We start from the raw sequence: 19,987 nt of genomic DNA, 5'->3' as shown, positions 1-19,987 counted from the left end.
GGCCCATACCGAGGCAAACCAAATGCCAGGCTTCCTTTAGCAGCGTAACGCCCCTCCAACTTTGGGTGCACGCCAGCACAGGCTCTTGTAGGGCGGCCAATAAGAAGAGAACTGGGATATGAAGTGATGTCATCTCCCTGCCTCTCCCAAAGCTGCACGCCGCTGTAGAGAGGTAAGACAGGGCAGTCTACATGCCCATTTATTGTAATAAATAAATACTTGAGCTGTAGAAAATAATAACAAATCATGCTAGTACATGTTCCAGGCTAAGAGAAATTAATTGTATTAAAACAATGTTTTGTTTATTAAAGAAGTTGTTAAAAAATATTTATATATACCCTTCACACCAGAGCAGCAGTTGCTGGAACGCACAGCAATTGCTCACTAACATTCCCCCTTTGTTCTGGGACGGGAGTGGGTGTTGCGGTGCGGCACCACAGCCACGCCCCCCATTTTCCAAACGATCATCCGGCCCTCAGCATCGTCTGAGGGACAGTGAACTCTCCTAATTAGAGAGCCGCCTCTCCCTGCAGTTCCAGCGCATACTGCAGAATGGATTCTCCCACTCACTGCTTACTAATGATGAAGCAAGCCCTAAGGTCCCCTATAACAATGGTTCGGGTGAACACTGCTTCCAATGGGCTGATTAACTTGTCTAGGGAATCCTGGTCCTCTGCTGGAAGGTGCAAGATGAACTTCCTTGCTTCCTCTTCAAGGGCGTTAACGGCCAGATCCACCTGCTGTGTAGGTGGAACCATATATGACTGGATCAAGCTGCACAATTTCCTAATCTAGTCATCTAAATCCTTATCTGGTCCTGTATACTTGGACAGCTGTTGTGGTAGCAATCCCACCAGCAATAGGAAGTGTAACTCCCTCAGAGCTGCAGCCGACTGGCTATGATGTCGTGCTGCTCCCCTTACCACTGCCTGACCCTGTTTGTGACGCTAAGTGTTGTGTAAAGGTATCAGCCAAATGATCAGACCAGTGGTTATATGCAATTTCTATTTTACAAACAAAAATTTGACCTTAGTTGCACAGGGGACATAAAATTAACAAGGGGAGTGCAGTACAAAAAAATTCAGATAAACAGTGAAGGAAACAGGATTAGAAGAACAAATGAAACTATAGAGCAGTTCTTCAAATGGCCACTAGATGGCAGAGAAGTTTCAAAATTCAGTAAACTAATGAGAGGAAAAGAACAAAAAGAAATAGTCTCACGAATCCTTGTAGAAAGGATAGATCAGCCTCTCATACAGACTGTTAGCTGAGTGGATCTGCTGCTGTCTCCGGCTTCACAGACGCTGCTGCTGATAACTTCGGTCAGGAGGTTTTGGTTGCTGAAGGTAGGGCCACCCCACTGCAAGGACAGTTTCTCCAAACGGACTGCAAAAAAGTCCTCACCAGTGACTGGGGCTTAGGCCTCGTTCATACCAGATGCAGTGCATTCCGGCCTGTTTCTGGCCAGAACGCACTGCCTCGCATTGCGGCCGGCTCACTTTTTTGTTGGGCAGGAGGGGGCGTGGCGGTCCATTGCAGTGAATAGCATTGTAGTCACGCCCTCAGGCCGCAATTTTCCAAAGTTAAAGGCACCTGCACCTGTCACTGAATAAAGGGGCACTCCGCCACACATGCAATTTTTAAGCTTGGCATGTTGGATATCTATTTACTCGGCACAACCACCTAAAATTGGTGGAGAAAAGATTTAAGCACAAGGTGTTTGAAGGTGACAGGTTCTCTTTATGGAGCCTGCCCTCCAGTACAGAAGATCGAGCACAGAAAGTAGGGGTTCTTATCAGTTAGAGCGGTTAGAGTCTGGAACTCGCTGCCACTGGCAATGATTTCAGCTAAGAGTGTGGAATCATTCAAAAAGCATTTGGACAATTTCCTCAGAGACCGTAACATACAGGGGTACAGGTGCCCTTAAAAACAAGATCACACAGGGACTCATACCCATGCAGAATCATATGCATACACGCAATAGGTTGAACATGACTATGTAACCGTAGTGTTATTATAATACAATTTTTCCCCCTAAAACATAGTGTTTTTTGTGCACTAAAATTAACTCAAGTGTATTTTTCACTGTAATTTTGGGTTTGATAAAGAATTGTGCTAATATCATGTGACATAAACATTTGCAATTGCCACCATTTTATTCTACAGGGTCTCTGCTTTCAGGAAATATATAATTGTGGGTTTTTTAAAGTAATTTTCGGGCTAAAATGTGGATAAGAACACGTGTGCAAAAAAATATTTTGCCAGCAAAAGGGTTAAAGATGCTGCTTTGGTGTACTCGACACTGCGGTGATTATGTGCAGTGAACTGGACCACAATATTGTGCAGAGATGTTCTGCTAACAAAGGGCAGCTTGTTAACCCTTACTTACTAACAAGTTCATGGTGCTGAAAAATTCAAAAAGTCCATATCAAAATATTAGAAAAATATACCTAAAAAAATTAAACTACTACCTAAACCCCAAACATCAAAACAATAGAAGCCAGAAAATAAAGTGTACACTTAAAAAAAAAACTACCCCTAACAAAAAATATAGGGGGTAAAAACTCCACTCTCTGCAGTCACTATAATGTAACAGCAGCAATATGCAGCGCTGAATATAGAGCTCTATAAATCTATGCTAGCACACTACTAAAGGTGCCCATACACCTTACGATTATCGTTTGATAATCGTATGCGATCGACTTTTCGTACGACAATCGTAACGTGTGAATGTAGTGCCCGAGCGATAGTACTGTACAATCGTACGACTTTTGACGGTCAAGCATGTTTGAAAACTTTGGTCGATCGTACGATGTTCGCATGGTTGGGGGCGTCTCCGTCCATCATAAGTTGTACGAATAACACTGCGCATACGAACATAATTGCGCTCAATTACCGCAAGTCGTCCAGGTGTTTTTTTCTAACTACCGCTGATTGAACCTTGCGATAATCGGGGCAGGATGGGGCCGTCGTCCGAAAATCGTACGACGGTTCTATCATGGGACGAAAAGTTTCGTCCGATAATCGTAAGGTGTATGGGCACCTTTACACTGTACTACTAGCACAATCTGTCTCTCCTTCACAAACCTGTCAGCTGGCCCTCACTACTCACAACATACACTAACAGAAGAATGCTGGGAGAGCTAACTTTTATAGAGAGGGGGCTGGCACATTTTCAACGCCCTATTATTGGCCATAATGTTTCATCCAAACAGAGTTTACAGGTAAGGCACAGCATTATAGTTACATACATAGTTACATAGTATTTGAGGTTGAATACGTTCAACATTAGTCCATCAAGTCCAACCTATTAGGATCTCATTCTAGGAGTACCCGTACCCCTGTATATTACGGTCCCTTAAGAAATCGTCCAAAAGTTTCTTGAACAATTCCACATTCTTTGCTGAAATCACTGTCTGTGGCAGTGAGTTCCAGACCCTAACTGATCTTACTGTGAAGAACCCCCTTCGCCCCTTGTGCTGGAATTTTTTTTCCATCAATTTTAGGTGGTGGCCTCTAGTTTTTGTAATGGAGTTAATTTTAAACAGTTTATCGCTAATGTTGCTGCCACCATTGAACATTTTGTACATGGAGATCATATCCCCCCTCAATCTCCTCACCTCCAATGTGAACATGTTTAAATTTAGTAGCCTTGTCTCGTAGCTCTGGTCCTCCATACCCCTAATTAGTTTGGTTGCCCTCCGCTGGACTTTTTCCAACTCAAGGACATCTTTTCTTAGTACTGGTGACCAGAACTGGACCGCGTACTCCAGATGAGGTCGAACCAATGATCTATGGGCTATTATGGGCAAGTTATCTTTTGGTGCCTGGGTGAACTTGCCCATAAGTTCTCCATTTGTGTGAACATGCAAAGTTTGCCACAAACCCAACTTGGTGGCTAAGGCTGGGCACACACCTTACAACCATCGCAAGACTTTTGTCTTGCGATGGTTGTAAGGTAATAAAAAAAAGTACGATCTGCCTATCTTGGACAGGCAGATCGTACTTGCGATATCCGAAAGCCGCGCCCCCCTGAGGTGCGGGCTTCCGATTACCGCAATGCCGAACGGGCAGTGTGCGCTTGCGCACACCGGCCCGTCCGGCTTTTATCTTACGAACATGCTACACACCCGCCGAACATCATACGATGCTCGACGGGTTTTCGAACATGTTCCTAAGATAAAAGTCGTGCGACCTTACAGTAGTAGAGAATTGTGTGTATCTTCCTGCACTCCTTACCGGATCTCCTAGGAGATGATGTCTGTAATAGGGTGCTTGTAGCGACCACGGAGGCACCGTGTAGTCAAGTAGTAATTCCAAAAGATGTCACCAGCACTCCAAAAGTAGATTCAATATATTTTAATGACAACGGTCATTCAAAATCACAAGTACTTTCGGGGCCACGTTGGGTCCCCGTCATCAGGCTCAGAACGTAGAGGTCGCTTACAGGAGTAGAGGTTGCACGGCTTCCACACACCTTACGATAATCGTACGATCACGGGATTTGCAGCGATTATCGTACGATTATCGCAAGGTGTGTGGGCACTTTTACGCGAACCTCATCCCCCGTGGTTACATGTGATTAGGCACAGATGAGCGACTCTGGGTGCAAACAGTACATACCTGTGAATACCTGCTAAAGAGGAATACTGATTCTTGGTGGCATATGGGGCAAACTGGTCATGTGAATAAGCCCCAAAGTATCAGTTTTAAATGGCATGTTCAATTTTACAGTTTTTTCTTATTTTAAAAACAAATTATTATTTGGTTTGATGTAGAAGTACACTATTTTATGTAAACCTATCCCCTGTCACTTTCCACAGCTTTTGTTTTGCTCTGTCCTGTGCTCTAATGGCTCTTGCTGGATATGATCAATCAGGTATGTCATTTTTGTCAGTTTGTATGCTGTCTAATGTTTAGTAAACAATTATTTTCTTCCTCCATACCCCTAATTAGTTTGGTTGCCCTCCGCTGGACTTTTTCCAACTCAAGGACATCTTTTCTTAGTACTGGTGACCAGAACTGGACCGCGTACTCCAGATGAGGTCGAACCAATGATCTATGGGCTATTATGGGCAAGTTATCTTTTGGTGCCTGGGTGAACTTGCCCATAAGTTCTCCATTTGTGTGAACATGCAAAGTTTGCCACAAACCCAACTTGGTGGCTAAGGCTGGGCACACACCTTACAACCATCGCAAGACTTTTGTCTTGCGATGGTTGTAAGGTAATAAAAAAAAGTACGATCTGCCTATCTTGGACAGGCAGATCGTACTTGCGATAATCGCAAGCCGCGCCCCCCTGAGGTGCGGGCTTCCGATTACCGCAATGCCGAACGGGCAGTGTGCGCTTGCGCACACCGGCCCGTCCGGCTTTTATCTTACGAACATGCTACACACCCGCCGAACATCATACGATGCTCGACGGGTTTTCGAACATGTTCCTAAGATAAAAGTCGTGCGACCTTACAGTAGTAGAGAATTGTGTGTATCTTCCTGCACTCCTTACCGGATCTCCTAGGAGATGATGTCTGTAATAGGGTGCTTGTAGCGACCACGGAGGCACCGTGTAGTCAAGTAGTAATTCCAAAAGATGTCACCAGCACTCCAAAAGTAGATTCAATATATTTTAATGACAACGGTCATTCAAAATCACAAGTACTTTCGGGGCCACGTTGGGTCCCCGTCATCAGGCTCAGAACGTAGAGGTCGCTTACAGTAGTAGAGGTTGCACGGCTTCCACACACCTTACGATAATCGTACGATCACGGGATTTGCAGCGATTATCGTACGATTATCGCAAGGTGTGTGGGCACTTTTACGCGAACCTCATCCCCCGTGGTTACATGTGATTAGGCACAGATGAGCGACTCTGGGTGCAAACAGTACATACCTGTGAATACCTGCTAAAGAGGAATACTGATTCTTGGTGGCATATGGGGCAAACTGGTCATGTGAATAAGCCCCAAAGTATCAGTTTTAAATGGCATGTTCAATTTTACAGTTTTTTCTTATTTTAAAAACAAATTATTATTTGGTTTGATGTAGAAGTACACTATTTTATGTAAACCTATCCCCTGTCACTTTCCACAGCTTTTGTTTTGCTCTGTCCTGTGCTCTAATGGCTCTTGCTGGATATGATCAATCAGGTATGTCATTTTTGTCAGTTTGTATGCTGTCTAATGTTTAGTAAACAATTATTTTCTTGTCATTCAACCTATTTTTGTCTTGTTAACCTAAGTTCTCTTTTTTTTTTAATCGAGTTCCAAAGTATCTTTACACTCAGACACAAGATGCTAGTCACCCAATCCATTTTTTTGCTTTGTTTTAAGTTATCTTATTCGAAATTCAAATCTTAATCTAAAACATGTTCTGACAACTACTGCTCCCATGATAAGCTTCTTCCCGTTACCCACCCTCTCCTCTTTTTTTATCAACTTGTATGGTTGACTGAGCCTGCACAAAGGACACTTACTCAAGTCTATGAGAAGCTGGTGACAGAATTTTAAAATAAAGCAATATTTTTAAAAAAAAACTCTATACTTAGGTAACATTCACTTTTTTTTGTTGTTTTCCCTAAAAAGGAACTTTGCCCATATCTTCAAAATAACAATAGCACCTTTAGAAATTTTTAGTAATGACAATGTACAAACAGACACTTCTAGTTATTTGCAGGCTTTTTATTTTTTGCATACCTTATTTTTCTTTTCTTCCCCAGTCTTCTGACTGTGGCCATTTTAACTAAGGGCAGGTTACTACTTTACTTCCTGGAACTCTGGCACATGTTGCAGCAAAGTGGCATTAAAAAAATAAATACATTTTTTAACAGTCTGCAGAAGAGAAAAAAAAAGCGTGTGGTTCCCCCCCAATTGATTTAGGTCTGGTAGGAATGTTAGGAGGGTCCCCCCAAGTAAAAAAAAAGAATGCGTAGGGTTCCCTCCACAATACATACCAGGCCCTTTAGGTCTGGTAGGAATTTTAAGGGGGAACCCCCACCCCACAAAATGGGAAAAAAACAAACGTGGGGTCCCCCTACATTTTTTACCAGACCCTTGATTCGAGCATAGGCCCGGCAGGGCAGGAAAGGGGGGGCGATTGAGTGGCTCCCCCCTCAATGCTCCACCAGGCCACATGCCCTCGGCATTGGGAGGGTGTTCCCATGCCGATGGGGACAAGGGCCTCTTCCCCACAACCCTGACTCGGTGGTTGTGGGGTTCTGCGGGTTCTACTTGTACCCCTACTCATTCACTAAAGGGTTAAAATTCAATTTAACCCTTTAGAAGCAGGCGCGTTCAGCAAACATGCTGAAAAGTTCTCCAATTTTGAACTTTATTGCAAACCCCTTTGAAGTCAATGTGAGGCAAATCTTTAATAATATTTTTCCCATTTTCTAGGATAAATTGACAAGGGATTGTTAAACAAAGGACATGTGGAAGACATACATAGACATACATACATACCCAGGCAAATTAGTTTTTTTTTTAACAAATTTCATTTGGCAGGGAACAGTGATTTTAATAATGTATTAATGGCAACATTAAAAACCCTGAACCTGCCTGTGAAGTGGTGCTTATGTACAATTTATACAAACTAATAAAGCAAAAGTGAGATTTACAAAGAAAAAAATACTGTTTAACAACTTGAAGAATGGGGTGTTAAACCCCCTTCATGTCCAGGCCATTTTTCAGTATTCAGTACTAAGGTATTTTGACTCACATTTATTTAGTCATGCAACACCGTACCAAAATGATTTTAATATCATTTTTTTTAGACAGATATAGCTTTCTTTTGGTGGTATTTAATCACCACTGGGCTTTCTATTTTTTACTATATAAAGAAAAAAAGTACAGACATTTCTGAAAAATGTTATGAAACATTCCAAACAAGTAATCTTTCTTCATACATTTAGGCCAAAATGTATTCTGCTACATTTCTTTAGTCACATCGGGTAAATAGATACCAGACAGGTCAAGCCTTAAAATTGTGTGCGCCCGTGAAATTGCATAAAACTACCATACCCAAAATTGGCCATAGGCGATACTTCAAAGGCTTTTACCTCACATTACTCTAGTGTTAACAGTAAATGATAGTCCAAGAATCATTGCTCGCACTCCAACCTTCAAGTGGGTTTATAACATGTGTGGTGCCATCGTCATTTACTCATGTAGTTACTTTGTATGTAGGTGGTTGTATATGCGCTTACGTAGAGGTGGGGGACTTCAGAAAAAAATTGTGTTTTTTCAATTTTTATATGCGACTTAAATTTTGTAAAACTTTTTTTATTACGTAACTTTATTGTTATCAAGCTAACAAACTAACAAGCCCCCTATGTGTTAGCACAGATAGTCCTCTTTATGAAAACATCAGGGTTCTATTGTCCCTATTGTCACCTATAGACCCCAAAGAAGCTGATCAATCACAGATCGTGCATCACCAGCTTCTTCTCCGGCTACAGCAGCCAGAGAAATGACAAGCTGAAACAAGAAGTGATGTAATACACATTGCTTCTGATTTCAGCGATCAGAGGCGAGATCAGCTATTGGAAGCGTGCTGATCTCCCTCTGATCAATGTAAACAGACCCGTTATGCCAGTCTGCATGGAGGACAGCAGAGCCCAGGATAGCCCAAATGCTTGTATGTAACAGCCATCACTTGCTGTAAAAAATGTTTTCAAAGTTTCCTGATCCCACTCGTGCATGGGGGCACCGAGTGGGAAAAGATGTTTAAAAACATCCACCCACCCTCAAGTCCGAGCCATCCAGCCCTTTAATTACAACAGGCGGACAGCAAGCAGTTATAGTATTGAACATTTAATACTTTTTTAATAATGAATCTGGATCAAACATATATACATTGCCCGGCAAAGTGTTTATTTACGTTTTTTGGCAAAGCCCTTACAGTCATCATGTTTCTAAACATTTGGCTACCACTCTCTCTCTCTCCTCCCTCTACTAGCTTGGAGAAGAGAGGATACAGACGGGAGCATAGAGTAGGGTAGGGGCTTACCCTGTTGGTACCCTGTGTTTGTGGAGGGACAAGTTGATTCTGTAGGCAACTAGAACTTTTAAGCAACATGTAGCAGCATCCGTTGCAAGTGATTTAATCTGCATTTTAAATAGCTTAAAAATCCTTTCACTTTAACCCCTTAGTGACACATATTCAGAAAATGGTTTTGCTTCTGGGGACCAGGGCATATGTAAAATAGTATTTGAGGTTGAAAAAAGACACAGGTCCATCAAGTTCAACCTTTGTGTCTGTGTGTGTGCGTGTGTATATGAGTCCCTGTGTTGTCTAGTATTTAAGAGTACCTGTACCCCTGTATATTATGGTCTCCGAGGATTGTATGTAATTGATTTTTGAATGAATCAATATTCTTTGCAGATGCCACTGCTTGTGGCAGAGATTTCCAAAATGTAACCACTCTAACTGAAAAGAAGCCCCTGGGCCCTTTGTGGATAAATCTTTTCTCCACCAATTTAAGGAGTTTACAGTAAAAAGTTTACTGCTGATGTCGCTGTTAATCTCCTCCCTTCCAGCGTTAAACAAATTTAAATTTAGCAACCTTGTCTCATAGCTTTGATCCACCAGCCCCTTAATTAGCTTTGTTGCTCTTATCTGGACTCTCTCCCGCTCAAGGACATCTGTTTGGTGGACTGGTGACAAATCTGAACTACATACTCCAGTGATCTATAAGTGTCAAAATTATTGCTTTGTCTCTACAGAACATTCCATTTTTAATGCAAGACAGTACTCTGCTAGCTTTGTTTGCTGCAGCCTGGCATTGCGTGCTGTTATTCAATCTGTGGTCAACAATGACCCACAAATTTTTTTAAATCTATGTTTATTGTGCAAAAAACATATGGTGATACAGATACGGTATGCATAAAGCTGCACGCAGGCAGCCCTCTGAACTTTCTTCAAGTAAAAGTGTACATATCATAACAAGTAACAAAATTACAATCAAGTCGATATGGTACAAGTCATAATGGTATAATAAAACATCTCGGTCCCGGTTGCTAACACCAAAGCTGTTACTAATCAGTTAGCCTGACCCAACCACTCCTCGCTGTGTTCCATTATCCGTTGCCCTCCAAGTGGCAATCGTGCGAAGGATCATGTCTATGAAGGGGAGCATGGCCTCCCTTGGACCTAGGGTCCCGAGTGCGGAAGCCATGATCTCCAAGCAACTATCTATGGTTCAATATGGCGGTTGGGTGGTAGTCCACCAGGATTTGTAGAAGAGGAACAGTTGAGAGAGAAGGTAAAAGAAAAAGAGAAAGGTAAGTACGAAAGTAGAAGGAAAGGGGGGAACAAATGGAGGAAGGGTCCCCTGCCTACCCCAGTGGCCCCCCCAGGGGTAGCAACCTCTGGAGCCAATGCTTCCATACCGGGCAATGATTCTACCCATGTCTTAGGACAGTTAAGTCTCATGCAGGGGTCAGCACTCAAGAGCTCCCCTCTGGGGTCATGATCCGGAGGTAAGCGTCAGTAGTGGTGTAATGCGTCCACGCTCTCCAGGTATGTCGGAATTTCTCCTCTGTGTTGGGAATCGTGGCCGTGAGATCCTCCAACTGGTGAATCTCATTAACCTTTGTGAGCCAAAGGCGCAGGGATGGGGCCTGGGCCGACCTCCAGAGAGCCGGGACACAGGCCTTGGCAGCATTAAGCAAGTGGATTGATAAAGACGCCTTGTATTTGCGTCTCGAGAGACTGGTCATGTGTAGCAGGAACACCTCCTGCTACACTAATGCACTAATGCTGGAGCCACCAGTGTGTTGATTATATCTCTTACCGCTGTCCAGAATCTAGTCAGGGAAGGGCAACTCCAAAAGATATGTAGCATTGTGCCAACTGCAGAGCCGCACCTCCAGCACTCCTCCGGAATGTTGGGGCTCATTTTGTGTAAGACGTGTGGGACCCTGTACCATCGGGAAAGGATCTTATATCCCTGTTCCTGAAATCTGTTCGCTATCGAGCATTTGAGTGCAAAGTACACCATCGTGTCTTTCTGGTGCGGGGTAAATGTAGTACCCAGGTCTGCTTCCCACTTCCTTAAAAATTGCGGGGCGAAGTCCAGTGGGGGGGCAACTAGCAACTTGTAGGTCTGGGATAGTGCGTGTCGGACCGGTTCTCCCCCTCCACACATGTCCTCAAATGCAGTCTGTGGTCTGTCAATTTGCAGCGAGACAGGGATAGCTAACAGGAAGTGTCGGAGTTGGTAAGTAGTCCAAACATCCAGGGGTGGCTCCAGAAGAGATTGCAGTGCGGGTGTCTCCAGCCAACCTCCCCCCGTTCTAAAGTCCCGTACCCGAAATTTGCCGAGATCAATTAGAGTGCGGAGGCGTCGGTTTTCCATCCCCGCTGGGAAGTCTGGGTCCCCTATCACCGGGGTGAGCGGGGAGGGGAACGGGGAGATGGAGGAGGTGCGGAACAACGTCCTCACAATCCTTAGAGTGGCACCTATCGTGGGATGTTGGGAGCAAGATGTGGGCATTGGGTTCGAGAGCCACGGAAGGCCTGGGAGCGGGGCGGTCTTCAATTCCATGCGTACCCATTGTTTAAGGGCGGAGTGGCAACACCAGTCTACAACCCTATTAAGATGTACTGCTTTATAGTACAGATGGACATCTGGAAGCCCAATCCCACCCACCGACTTAGGCATAGTAAGGAGGCGTCTGGCAATTCTGGGCACTCCGTTCGCCCAAACATACAACAAGAACATTCTGCGTATGCAAGAAAAAAAGGCCTGCGGTAGACGGATGGGCAACGCTTGCATCAGAAACAGTATTCTGGGGAGTATGGCCATTTTTAGTGCATTGCAGCGTGCAAACCACGTCACCGTCAGGGCCTGCCACGCTTTTAAGTCTTGTTTGATCTGCGATAAGAGGGGAGCAAAATTTGCCTCGTAGAGTGCGTTCAAATCTGCCATGATATGCGTCCCCAGATTGGGCAGGGTGATCTTCCCACTTGAAGGGAAATATGGCCCGGATCGCGTCTTGTTCTACCTGTGGCAGCGTGATATTCAGAGCCGCCGACTTAGACCAGTTGATGGCCAAGTTGGATAGGGAGCCATAACTTTCGTGGCACCTCCTACCCCACATTGCCCGTCTCTTCACCCGAACAAACAGAAGAGTATTCAGCTCCTCCCGGACCTGCACGAGGTCCCGTTAGGTCGCCACTGCCAGTGACTGTTTGTGGAAAACCTCTAGTCTGCGTAGGCGGCACAGCAGGGCCTCAATTTGGGCATTCCATTCCCTTTTCAGTCTCGCACCATGCCGAATAAGGATGCCCCGCAAAACACATTTGTGTGCCTCCCACACAGACAGTGGGTCAGCCTGATCAGTAGCATTTATGCAGAAGTAGGACGTCAGAGAAGTCGTCAGATCTGCATATACAGCTGGGTTTTCCAGTAGGGACTCATTAAGCCTCCATGAGGAACTCCTCGAGGTGGGAGCTGAGAGGTCCATGCATAGCTGGATCGGGGCATGATCAGAGAGAAACGGGGACCCTATGGAAGTCGATACAACTCTAGTCAGGTCCCCATGTCTGGGGAAAAAATAGTCAATTCTTTCATCTAGGCGGAGAAATGCCGTGGTCATCTGGGTGCCTATGGCAGACTGGGCCGATTCCAGGGCCGCTACTCGCTGTGTGAGGGCTGTGGTAGATTCCTCCACTGTAGCTACCCGACCATCTAGGGATTTCACCCTCTGCCCAATCTCCTGCACCTCCTGCCTGAGGGCCGCCACTATCCGTGCAGCCATGTCCTCCAGGTCGCCTTTCGCGGTGAGACGTGGGAGAATCTCTCTCCAGTCTCCCCCCTCGCTTACCTCGGTCCCAGATGTAGCCATAGAGAGTTCTGGCGAAGGGATCGGTGATGGGCGCCGATCGCGCACCCAATCCTCCACATCGAGGGGCAGCGCTGTAACTTTACCCCGGACCTTGGAAGGAGTGGGGCCTGCAGTTGCTGAGCGGGTAGATGCCATGAGTTGCGTGTCCCCAGGTCGGCTCGAGGCGCCCGCGGGGGCGAAGAAATCCGCCAAGTCAGACTGTCGGGAGCTCCTGAGACACACCTGACTCCCCTGCACCCGAGACATCCAAAAGGTACTGTATCATCAGCTAGAGATTAGGCCGGTGCCGGGAGATGCAGAGCTCGAGGGAGACACGTCTTCTCGTCTCCATTGCCAGGCCACGCCCCCCCTGATTGCCTGTTTTTAACCCCAAAGTGCATTACTTTACATTTTTCAGCATTAAACCTTATCTGCCATGTAGTTGCCCCTAATTTAGCAATTTTGCCATTTTTGCGATGTGTTTTTTAAACCAACTCCTTGGGATCGGTATCACCTCCGCTTCCAGGAAGGCGAACAGGTCTGGCAGCTGTGCAGGGCGATGCAGAGAAAATGACGAGTCTCCCTTCCTCACGATGAGGTGAAATGGGTGGCCCCATCTATAGGAGGCATCAGCAGATCTAATGACTTCCAGCAAAGGCCTCATAGATCTGCGCATGCGGAGGGTATGTCTAGAGAGGTCAGGCATAATTTGAACCTGTGCGCCATCAAAATCTAGAGGCCCCTTATGCCAGGCTTGCCTCAGGATCTCTTCCTTGATTGAATAAAAGTGCACCCGGCATAACACATCTCGTGGTGGAAGGTTGGTGTGAGTTGTAGCGCGGGCGCCCATGACGCGATGTACCCGGTCCAGTTCCATCTCAGACGCCGGGGGCTTGTCCAGGTATTGGTTGAGAATCGCTACGACCGTGGAGCGAAGATCCCGTCCCATGGTGGCTTCAGGGATGCCCCTCAGGCGTAAGTTGTTACGTCTGTTGCGGTTCTCGCCATCATCTAGGCGGAGAAATGCCGTGGTCATCTGGGTGCCTATGGCAGACTGGGCCGATTCCAGGGCCGCTACTCGCTGTGTGAGGGCTGTGGTAGATTCCTCCACTGTAGCTACCCGACCATCTAGGGATTTCACCCTCTGCCCAATCTCCTGCACCTCCTGCCTGAGGGCCGCCACTATCCGTGCAGCCATGTCCTCCAGGTCGCCTTTCGCGGTGAGACGTGGGAGAATCTCTCTCCAGTCTCCCCCCTCGCTTACCTCGGTCCCAGATGTAGCCATAGAGAGTTCTGGCGAAGGGATCGGTGATGGGCGCCGATCGCGCACCCAATCCTCCACATCGAGGGGCAGCGCTGTAACTTTACCCCGGACCTTGGAAGGAGTGGGGCCTGCAGTTGCTGAGCGGGTAGATGCCATGAGTTGCGTGTCCCCAGGTCGGCTCGAGGCGCCCGCGGGGGCGAAGAAATCCGCCAAGTCAGACTGTCGGGAGCTCCTGAGACACACCTGACTCCCCTGCACCCGAGACATCCAAAAGGTACTGTATCATCAGCTAGAGATTAGGCCGGTGCCGGGAGATGCAGAGCTCGAGGGAGACACGTCTTCTCGTCTCCATTGCCAGGCCACGCCCCCCCTGATTGCCTGTTTTTAACCCCAAAGTGCATTACTTTACATTTTTCAGCATTAAACCTTATCTGCCATGTAGTTGCCCCTAATTTAGCAATTTTGCCATTTTTGCGATGTGTTTTTTAAACCAACTCCTGTCCAGCAGCCTTACATAAACGGCCGGATGGGAGCCTTGTAGATGTGGGTGGGCATTTTAAAACGTCCTTCCCCGCCCCCACATGTGCGCGGCACCCTGTGCACGCCCAATTGGGAAAACTACCTAAAATGTAAACAGCCGGTGATGGCTGTTTAAATACAAATGTTCTGGCAGCTGTAGAGCTGCTGGATCGCTTGTATTTTGTGCGCCCCCGCCCCCCCTGCTGCCGTCGCTGCCGGTCCCAAGATCCACTGTGCACGGTGTGGGTCGGGACTGGAATGCCAGCTCTGTCACCGTGGATCAGAGGAAGATCAGTATTTCTTAGCCCCCTATGTGATAGCAATAAAGTTATGTGTAAAAAAAAAAGTTTAAAAAAATCAAAGAAGCATAAAAAAATAAAACATAATTTAAAAAAAAACAAAAAAAATGTAAAAGTCCCCCGCCCCCACAAACACATGCAGACATGCATTGGGTACACCTACGTGCGAAAACGATGATTGCGCCCATTGCGCGAATGTCGGCTCGTGAGCAATAATGAGCAATAATTATAGGGCCACTAATCACTGATCACACTATAAAGCGTCTCCTATGGGCAATTTTGGGTGTGGTCATATTTTGCAGGCAAGCGCTGGGGTCTAAACACCTGGTCTTGAAGTGGTTAAGGCTTGACATGTTTGGTGTCTATTTACCCGATGTGACCCCATCTTTTATATTTTAGTTAAAAAAATTGGGGTGATAAATGTCAAAGTACTGCAGCGCTGAATACTAAAAAATGGCCTGGACAGGAAGGGGGTTTAACACCCTGGTCTTCAAGTGGTTAACCATAATTTCCATCTTCCTCATGCATTGCAACTACACATTATATAACATTTTTATAGGATAAAATGGGCTTTAATTTGATGTGACATATATAAATAAAATAAAATAAAAAACTTTGAAAACATTTTTTTTCACAGCATTGGCAATGATAATTAGTGTAGCTAACAGAAAGTGATTCATAAAAAAAATATTTTATTTGTCCTGATTTATAGGGTATATCCTATGTCTGGGATTTCAGTTTATTTTGGGAGTTATAGGTCACACAACACAAGGAGTGAAATACAATTTTAGTGTGGAACAATTTTAGAATGTGGTAAGTTTGTCACTATAGTGCCTTACGATTTTTTTATCAAACATATTTAAATAAAAAAAAACTTTTTTCCTATTTTTAAAATTTGAAATACTTTTTTTTAATTGTTATTTATTTATTTAAACTAGAGGGCATTGAGGGTTTTTTTTATTATTTACAGGAACTTTATTACTTATTATCTCTGAGTAAAATACAGTATCTCCTTTTGTAACCCACAGTTGGCTAGCAGTTTACAAACACAGCTGCTGCTGGCTCTGTGACTGTCACGGCTCTGCGATCTCAGCGATCAGCTCTCATAATGCTCCCAGGAATGTGACCACCTAATCTGCTGTTGAGGACCCCGAGGGACCCATCAACAGCATTAACTCAATGAGCGCTGCTCCTTTCACGAACCAGTGTTCATTGTACTGAATGACGGGATTATCACATCACTGGTCGTTAACGAACTGAACAATCATGACGCGATAATTTTGCTTGTAAACAAAGCAACATGGAGTTCTCCCCAAAATTCATAACAGGCCCTTTGGGATGATGTAATTGACAATGGATGTGCAGTGTGGGACTTCTTTATTTTTCTTTTTAAAAAATGAAGAATACATTACATAACAGTGTGAGTCAGAGAGGAGAGCAGGCTACAAACACTCAGTGATCGCTGAGTGTTTGTAGATAATTGAGGATATGGTATGCGTACTATATCCTCAGTTATAAATGAATGGGAGTGATCTATATCCACTCCTGTTCATTCATAATTGTGGTTATAGTAAACATACTATATTCTCAAGTTATGAATGATCAGGAACACTCATAGAGGATTCCTGTTCATTGATAACAGGGGATACAGAAAAAGAGATTGAGGACTATGTTCTCAATCTCTTTTTCTATTTTAAAATGGAAATATCAGGGGTCTGTTTAGACCCCTAATATTTCCCCAAAGCCCCTAAAAGTAAATTAAAAAAGAAAAATATTTAATAAAAAAAGAAAATAAATATAAAGAAATTTAAAAGTTTATAAAAATAAAATATTTAAAAATGTGAAAAAATTAAAATAAAAACATTTTCGGTATTGGTTTCGGCCTGATAATTTTTTTATTTCGGTTTTTAAATTTCTATTTCGGTGCACCTCTAATATATACACATGTGTAACACAAAAACCCCCAGGAAAACTGATTTTGCGAATATGGGATTTGCCGCTTGTTCAAGCATTTCCTCCCTTGTGTTGCGAGTAATTTTCCATTTGTGTGCTGGCATTGAGCTGTCAGGGAAAACAGGAAAATTGTATTTCATACTTACCGCAATTTTCTTTTCCTGACTAGCTCCATGGCAGCACAAATCCCGCCCAACTGGAGTTGCTAGCAACGTTACGTAATGCAGGTTGCTGGGGATTGCGATCCTACCAGATAGGTAAGGAGGCGGAGCCTGTATCCATTTGTGTGCTGACATGGAGCTAGTCAGGAAAGGAAAAGTGTGGTAAGCATGAAATACAATTTTCCTGTTTTATCTATCTTATTTATTTTTTGTTAGCATAGAAACCAGTAAAGCATTGCAACCGTGATCAATAGATCTCAGGTGCAATGCTCTGGCTTCTGCAGACAGTTCCTCCAGTCCATGCCCGTACAGAGGTATGGTCATGCAGTAACATGGACAGGAGGCAGAGTTAATGGACTTCAAGTGCAGTGATGTCGCCACACTTGTATTCCTTTGAAACTACAAGCTCCTCTGCAACAATGGCAGACGGGACTTGTAGTTCCTCCATCCTGTGGATGGATGACATTGCTGTGTGGGCTGAGCAATGCACAGTTGTGCAATTTCCAAAAATAAACAGTGGCCTGAAGGGAGAAGAACCCTGTGATTCAGGTAATTGGGGGTGGGTAGGTTGCAATCTGTCAATGTTTCATGTTACACCCTAAGTATGGGTGTAACATGAAACATGGTCAGAAAGCTAAACTTATTCTTTAAATAATTTACACACTACAGATGTTAAGGCTGCACCTGTTCACACAACTCTCTATCTAACCCCTAGTGCATGATCAACTGCCATTCTTCCTGTTTCTTCCACTTGCTGCTTAAATATAGCTCCTATAGCTTCCCAGCCAATCAGCATCGAGCCAGCTTCCCGGCCAATCAGGAAGCCGGGAGGCAAGTCATTACCCACCACCCGGCTTTCTGATTGGCCAAGAAGTCTGCTCCATGTTCCCTCGTTGGACTTCCGGTCAGAAGAAAATTTCCGTCTGACCGGAAGTTCCGGTTTTGGGGAAGGTATCAGAGCATTTGGGCGAGTAAGAGTACTCACCCAAATACTCTCTATCGGTAACGATAATAGGTATCGGTATCGGTGCATCCATATTAACCCCTTCATGACAGGCCTTTTTTTCATTTTTTTGTACCCATGTTATATTCCACATTTTAGGCCTGAAAATTACTTAAAACCCCCCAACATTATATATTTTCTGAATGCCAAGACCCTATAGAATAAAATGGTGGTAGTTACAAATTTTTATGTTGCGCAATATTAGCACAACTCCTTATTAAACCCCAATATTTAGTGAAAAATTTAATTAAATGCCCCAAAACACAACAAAATACCCATTTTTTTAATGAAATATAAAAGATGAGGTTACAACGAGTAAAACGATACCCAACATGCCCAGGTTACAAATTGCGTGCATCCGTAAAGCGGTGAAAAACCACAGTACCCCAAAAAGTCCATAGAAGACGCTTTAAAAGCCCCCACAGGTCATCAATTTAGAGATACCCCAAAATACTGGCCCTAGAATTATTGCTCTCCTAACATTCTTAGCAGACCTAAAGGGTCTGATATTGTCTGGAAGGGGGAACTGCACGCTTTAAAAAAAAAAATCATTTTTTTTTCTTTAGAAATGTCAGTTTTACTGCAGCAGGTTCTGTACATCATACAGATTTGCCACTTTACAGGCAGGTTAAAGGGGACCCACCAGGCACAATATTTGAAGGAATTTTTCATTTTTATTGTTAACCTTTAAGTGATGTTAAAGGGTTTCTAAACCCTCAGCTTTTTTGTATAAATCGACTGCTAGCAAGCAGTAGATCTATGCAAAAAGTATTTTTTTAAAAACGCTTTAACAGCTGTTTAAACTTACCTGTATCTTCCCTGCGCGCTCCCGTCCGAAAATGTGAAACCGCTCGGGCGGCCGCAAAGCATCTTGGGGCGGGCGCATGCACAGTTCACATTTTCAGCCGGGATTAGAGGAGAGACACAAGGTAAGTCTATGGACGCGTGCACTCACATGCAGACACCATGGGAGAGGAAGCGCCATCAATTACAGAGGAGTCAACGCTGGATCAGAGACTCGCCGCAACGTTGGAGAGGAGGCTGAAACCTACAGGAAAGAGGAAGATGATCGGATTAAGAGACATAATTTAAGGCAGGGATGCCCAAACTCCGGCCCTCCAGCTGTGGTGAAACTACAAATCCCATGAAGCATCTCTCTCCGGGAGTCATGTCTGTGGCTGTGAGAATCTTGCAAAGCCTCATGGGATTCGTAGTTCCACCAGAGCTGGAGGGCCGCAGTTTAGACATCCCTGATTTAAAGGAGAACTATGGGGTCAGTGTTTTTCCCCATAGTTCTCCTTAGGGTAACGGGAGGACACAAACTAGCGTCCTCCCGTTACCCTAAGCTCAGTATACCGCGAGCTGTATACTAAGACGCCACACCTGGACCGGATACCGACTTCAGGTCGGCTTAGAACTATGAGTTGAGTGGAAATCACTCATCTCATAGTTCTCCTTTAAGGTAAGTGCTTTGTGTTGAGGCAAAAACATTTTTGCCTTTAATGTCACTTTAAAACCACTGCTTCTTTAAAAACATTTTTTTTTACTGCATGTAAAATACTGCATGTCTTATTTTGTCTGGTCTGGAATGCACTGGAACTACAGGAAAGTTCACACCATTTTCCGGACCAGATCTGGTCTGGAAAATAGTGTGAACCTGCCCCTAGGGAGTATCTTCTCAAATGAAACTCATATTGCAAGGAATGCCTGAAATTATACTTCTATCTTAGTGCAGAGTTCTAGGAAAATTAGTCAGCTAATCACAGAAGCAGGATGTGACATTTCTGGGGATGTTTTGTAAACCAACTGCACATCGGCACCAATGACAAAATAGGAGGAAATTGGAATGTGCTAAAACAGGAGTTCAGAGACCTAGGTGCTAGGATGAAGGAAAGGACCTCCACGGTAGTTTTCTAAGAGATACTGCCGGTGCCACGAGCCACTCCGGACAGACAGCGCGAGTT

General features: G+C 44.6%; 1 protein-coding gene across 1 annotated transcript in view; it reads left to right on the top strand.

The window, feature by feature from the left end:
- LOC108790637 (large neutral amino acids transporter small subunit 3-like) overlaps positions 1-19,987 on the top strand; it is a 213,740-nt gene that overhangs the window by 50,910 nt on the left and 142,843 nt on the right. The window contains exon 3 of the mRNA XM_018560943.1: positions 4,824-4,879. Within this exon, the coding sequence (XP_018416445.1) occupies positions 4,824-4,879 (56 nt within the window). The remainder of the gene's footprint in view (positions 1-4,823; positions 4,880-19,987) is intronic.

The sequence above is a fragment of the Nanorana parkeri genome, unplaced genomic scaffold (assembly GCF_000935625.1).
Source record: "Nanorana parkeri isolate BGI_ZX_2015 unplaced genomic scaffold, ASM93562v1 scaffold490, whole genome shotgun sequence".
NCBI classification, from domain to species: Eukaryota; Metazoa; Chordata; class Amphibia; order Anura; family Dicroglossidae; genus Nanorana; species Nanorana parkeri.
The sequence above is the reverse complement of the archived record's forward strand: the minus strand, read 5'-3'. Positions and strand labels throughout refer to the sequence as shown.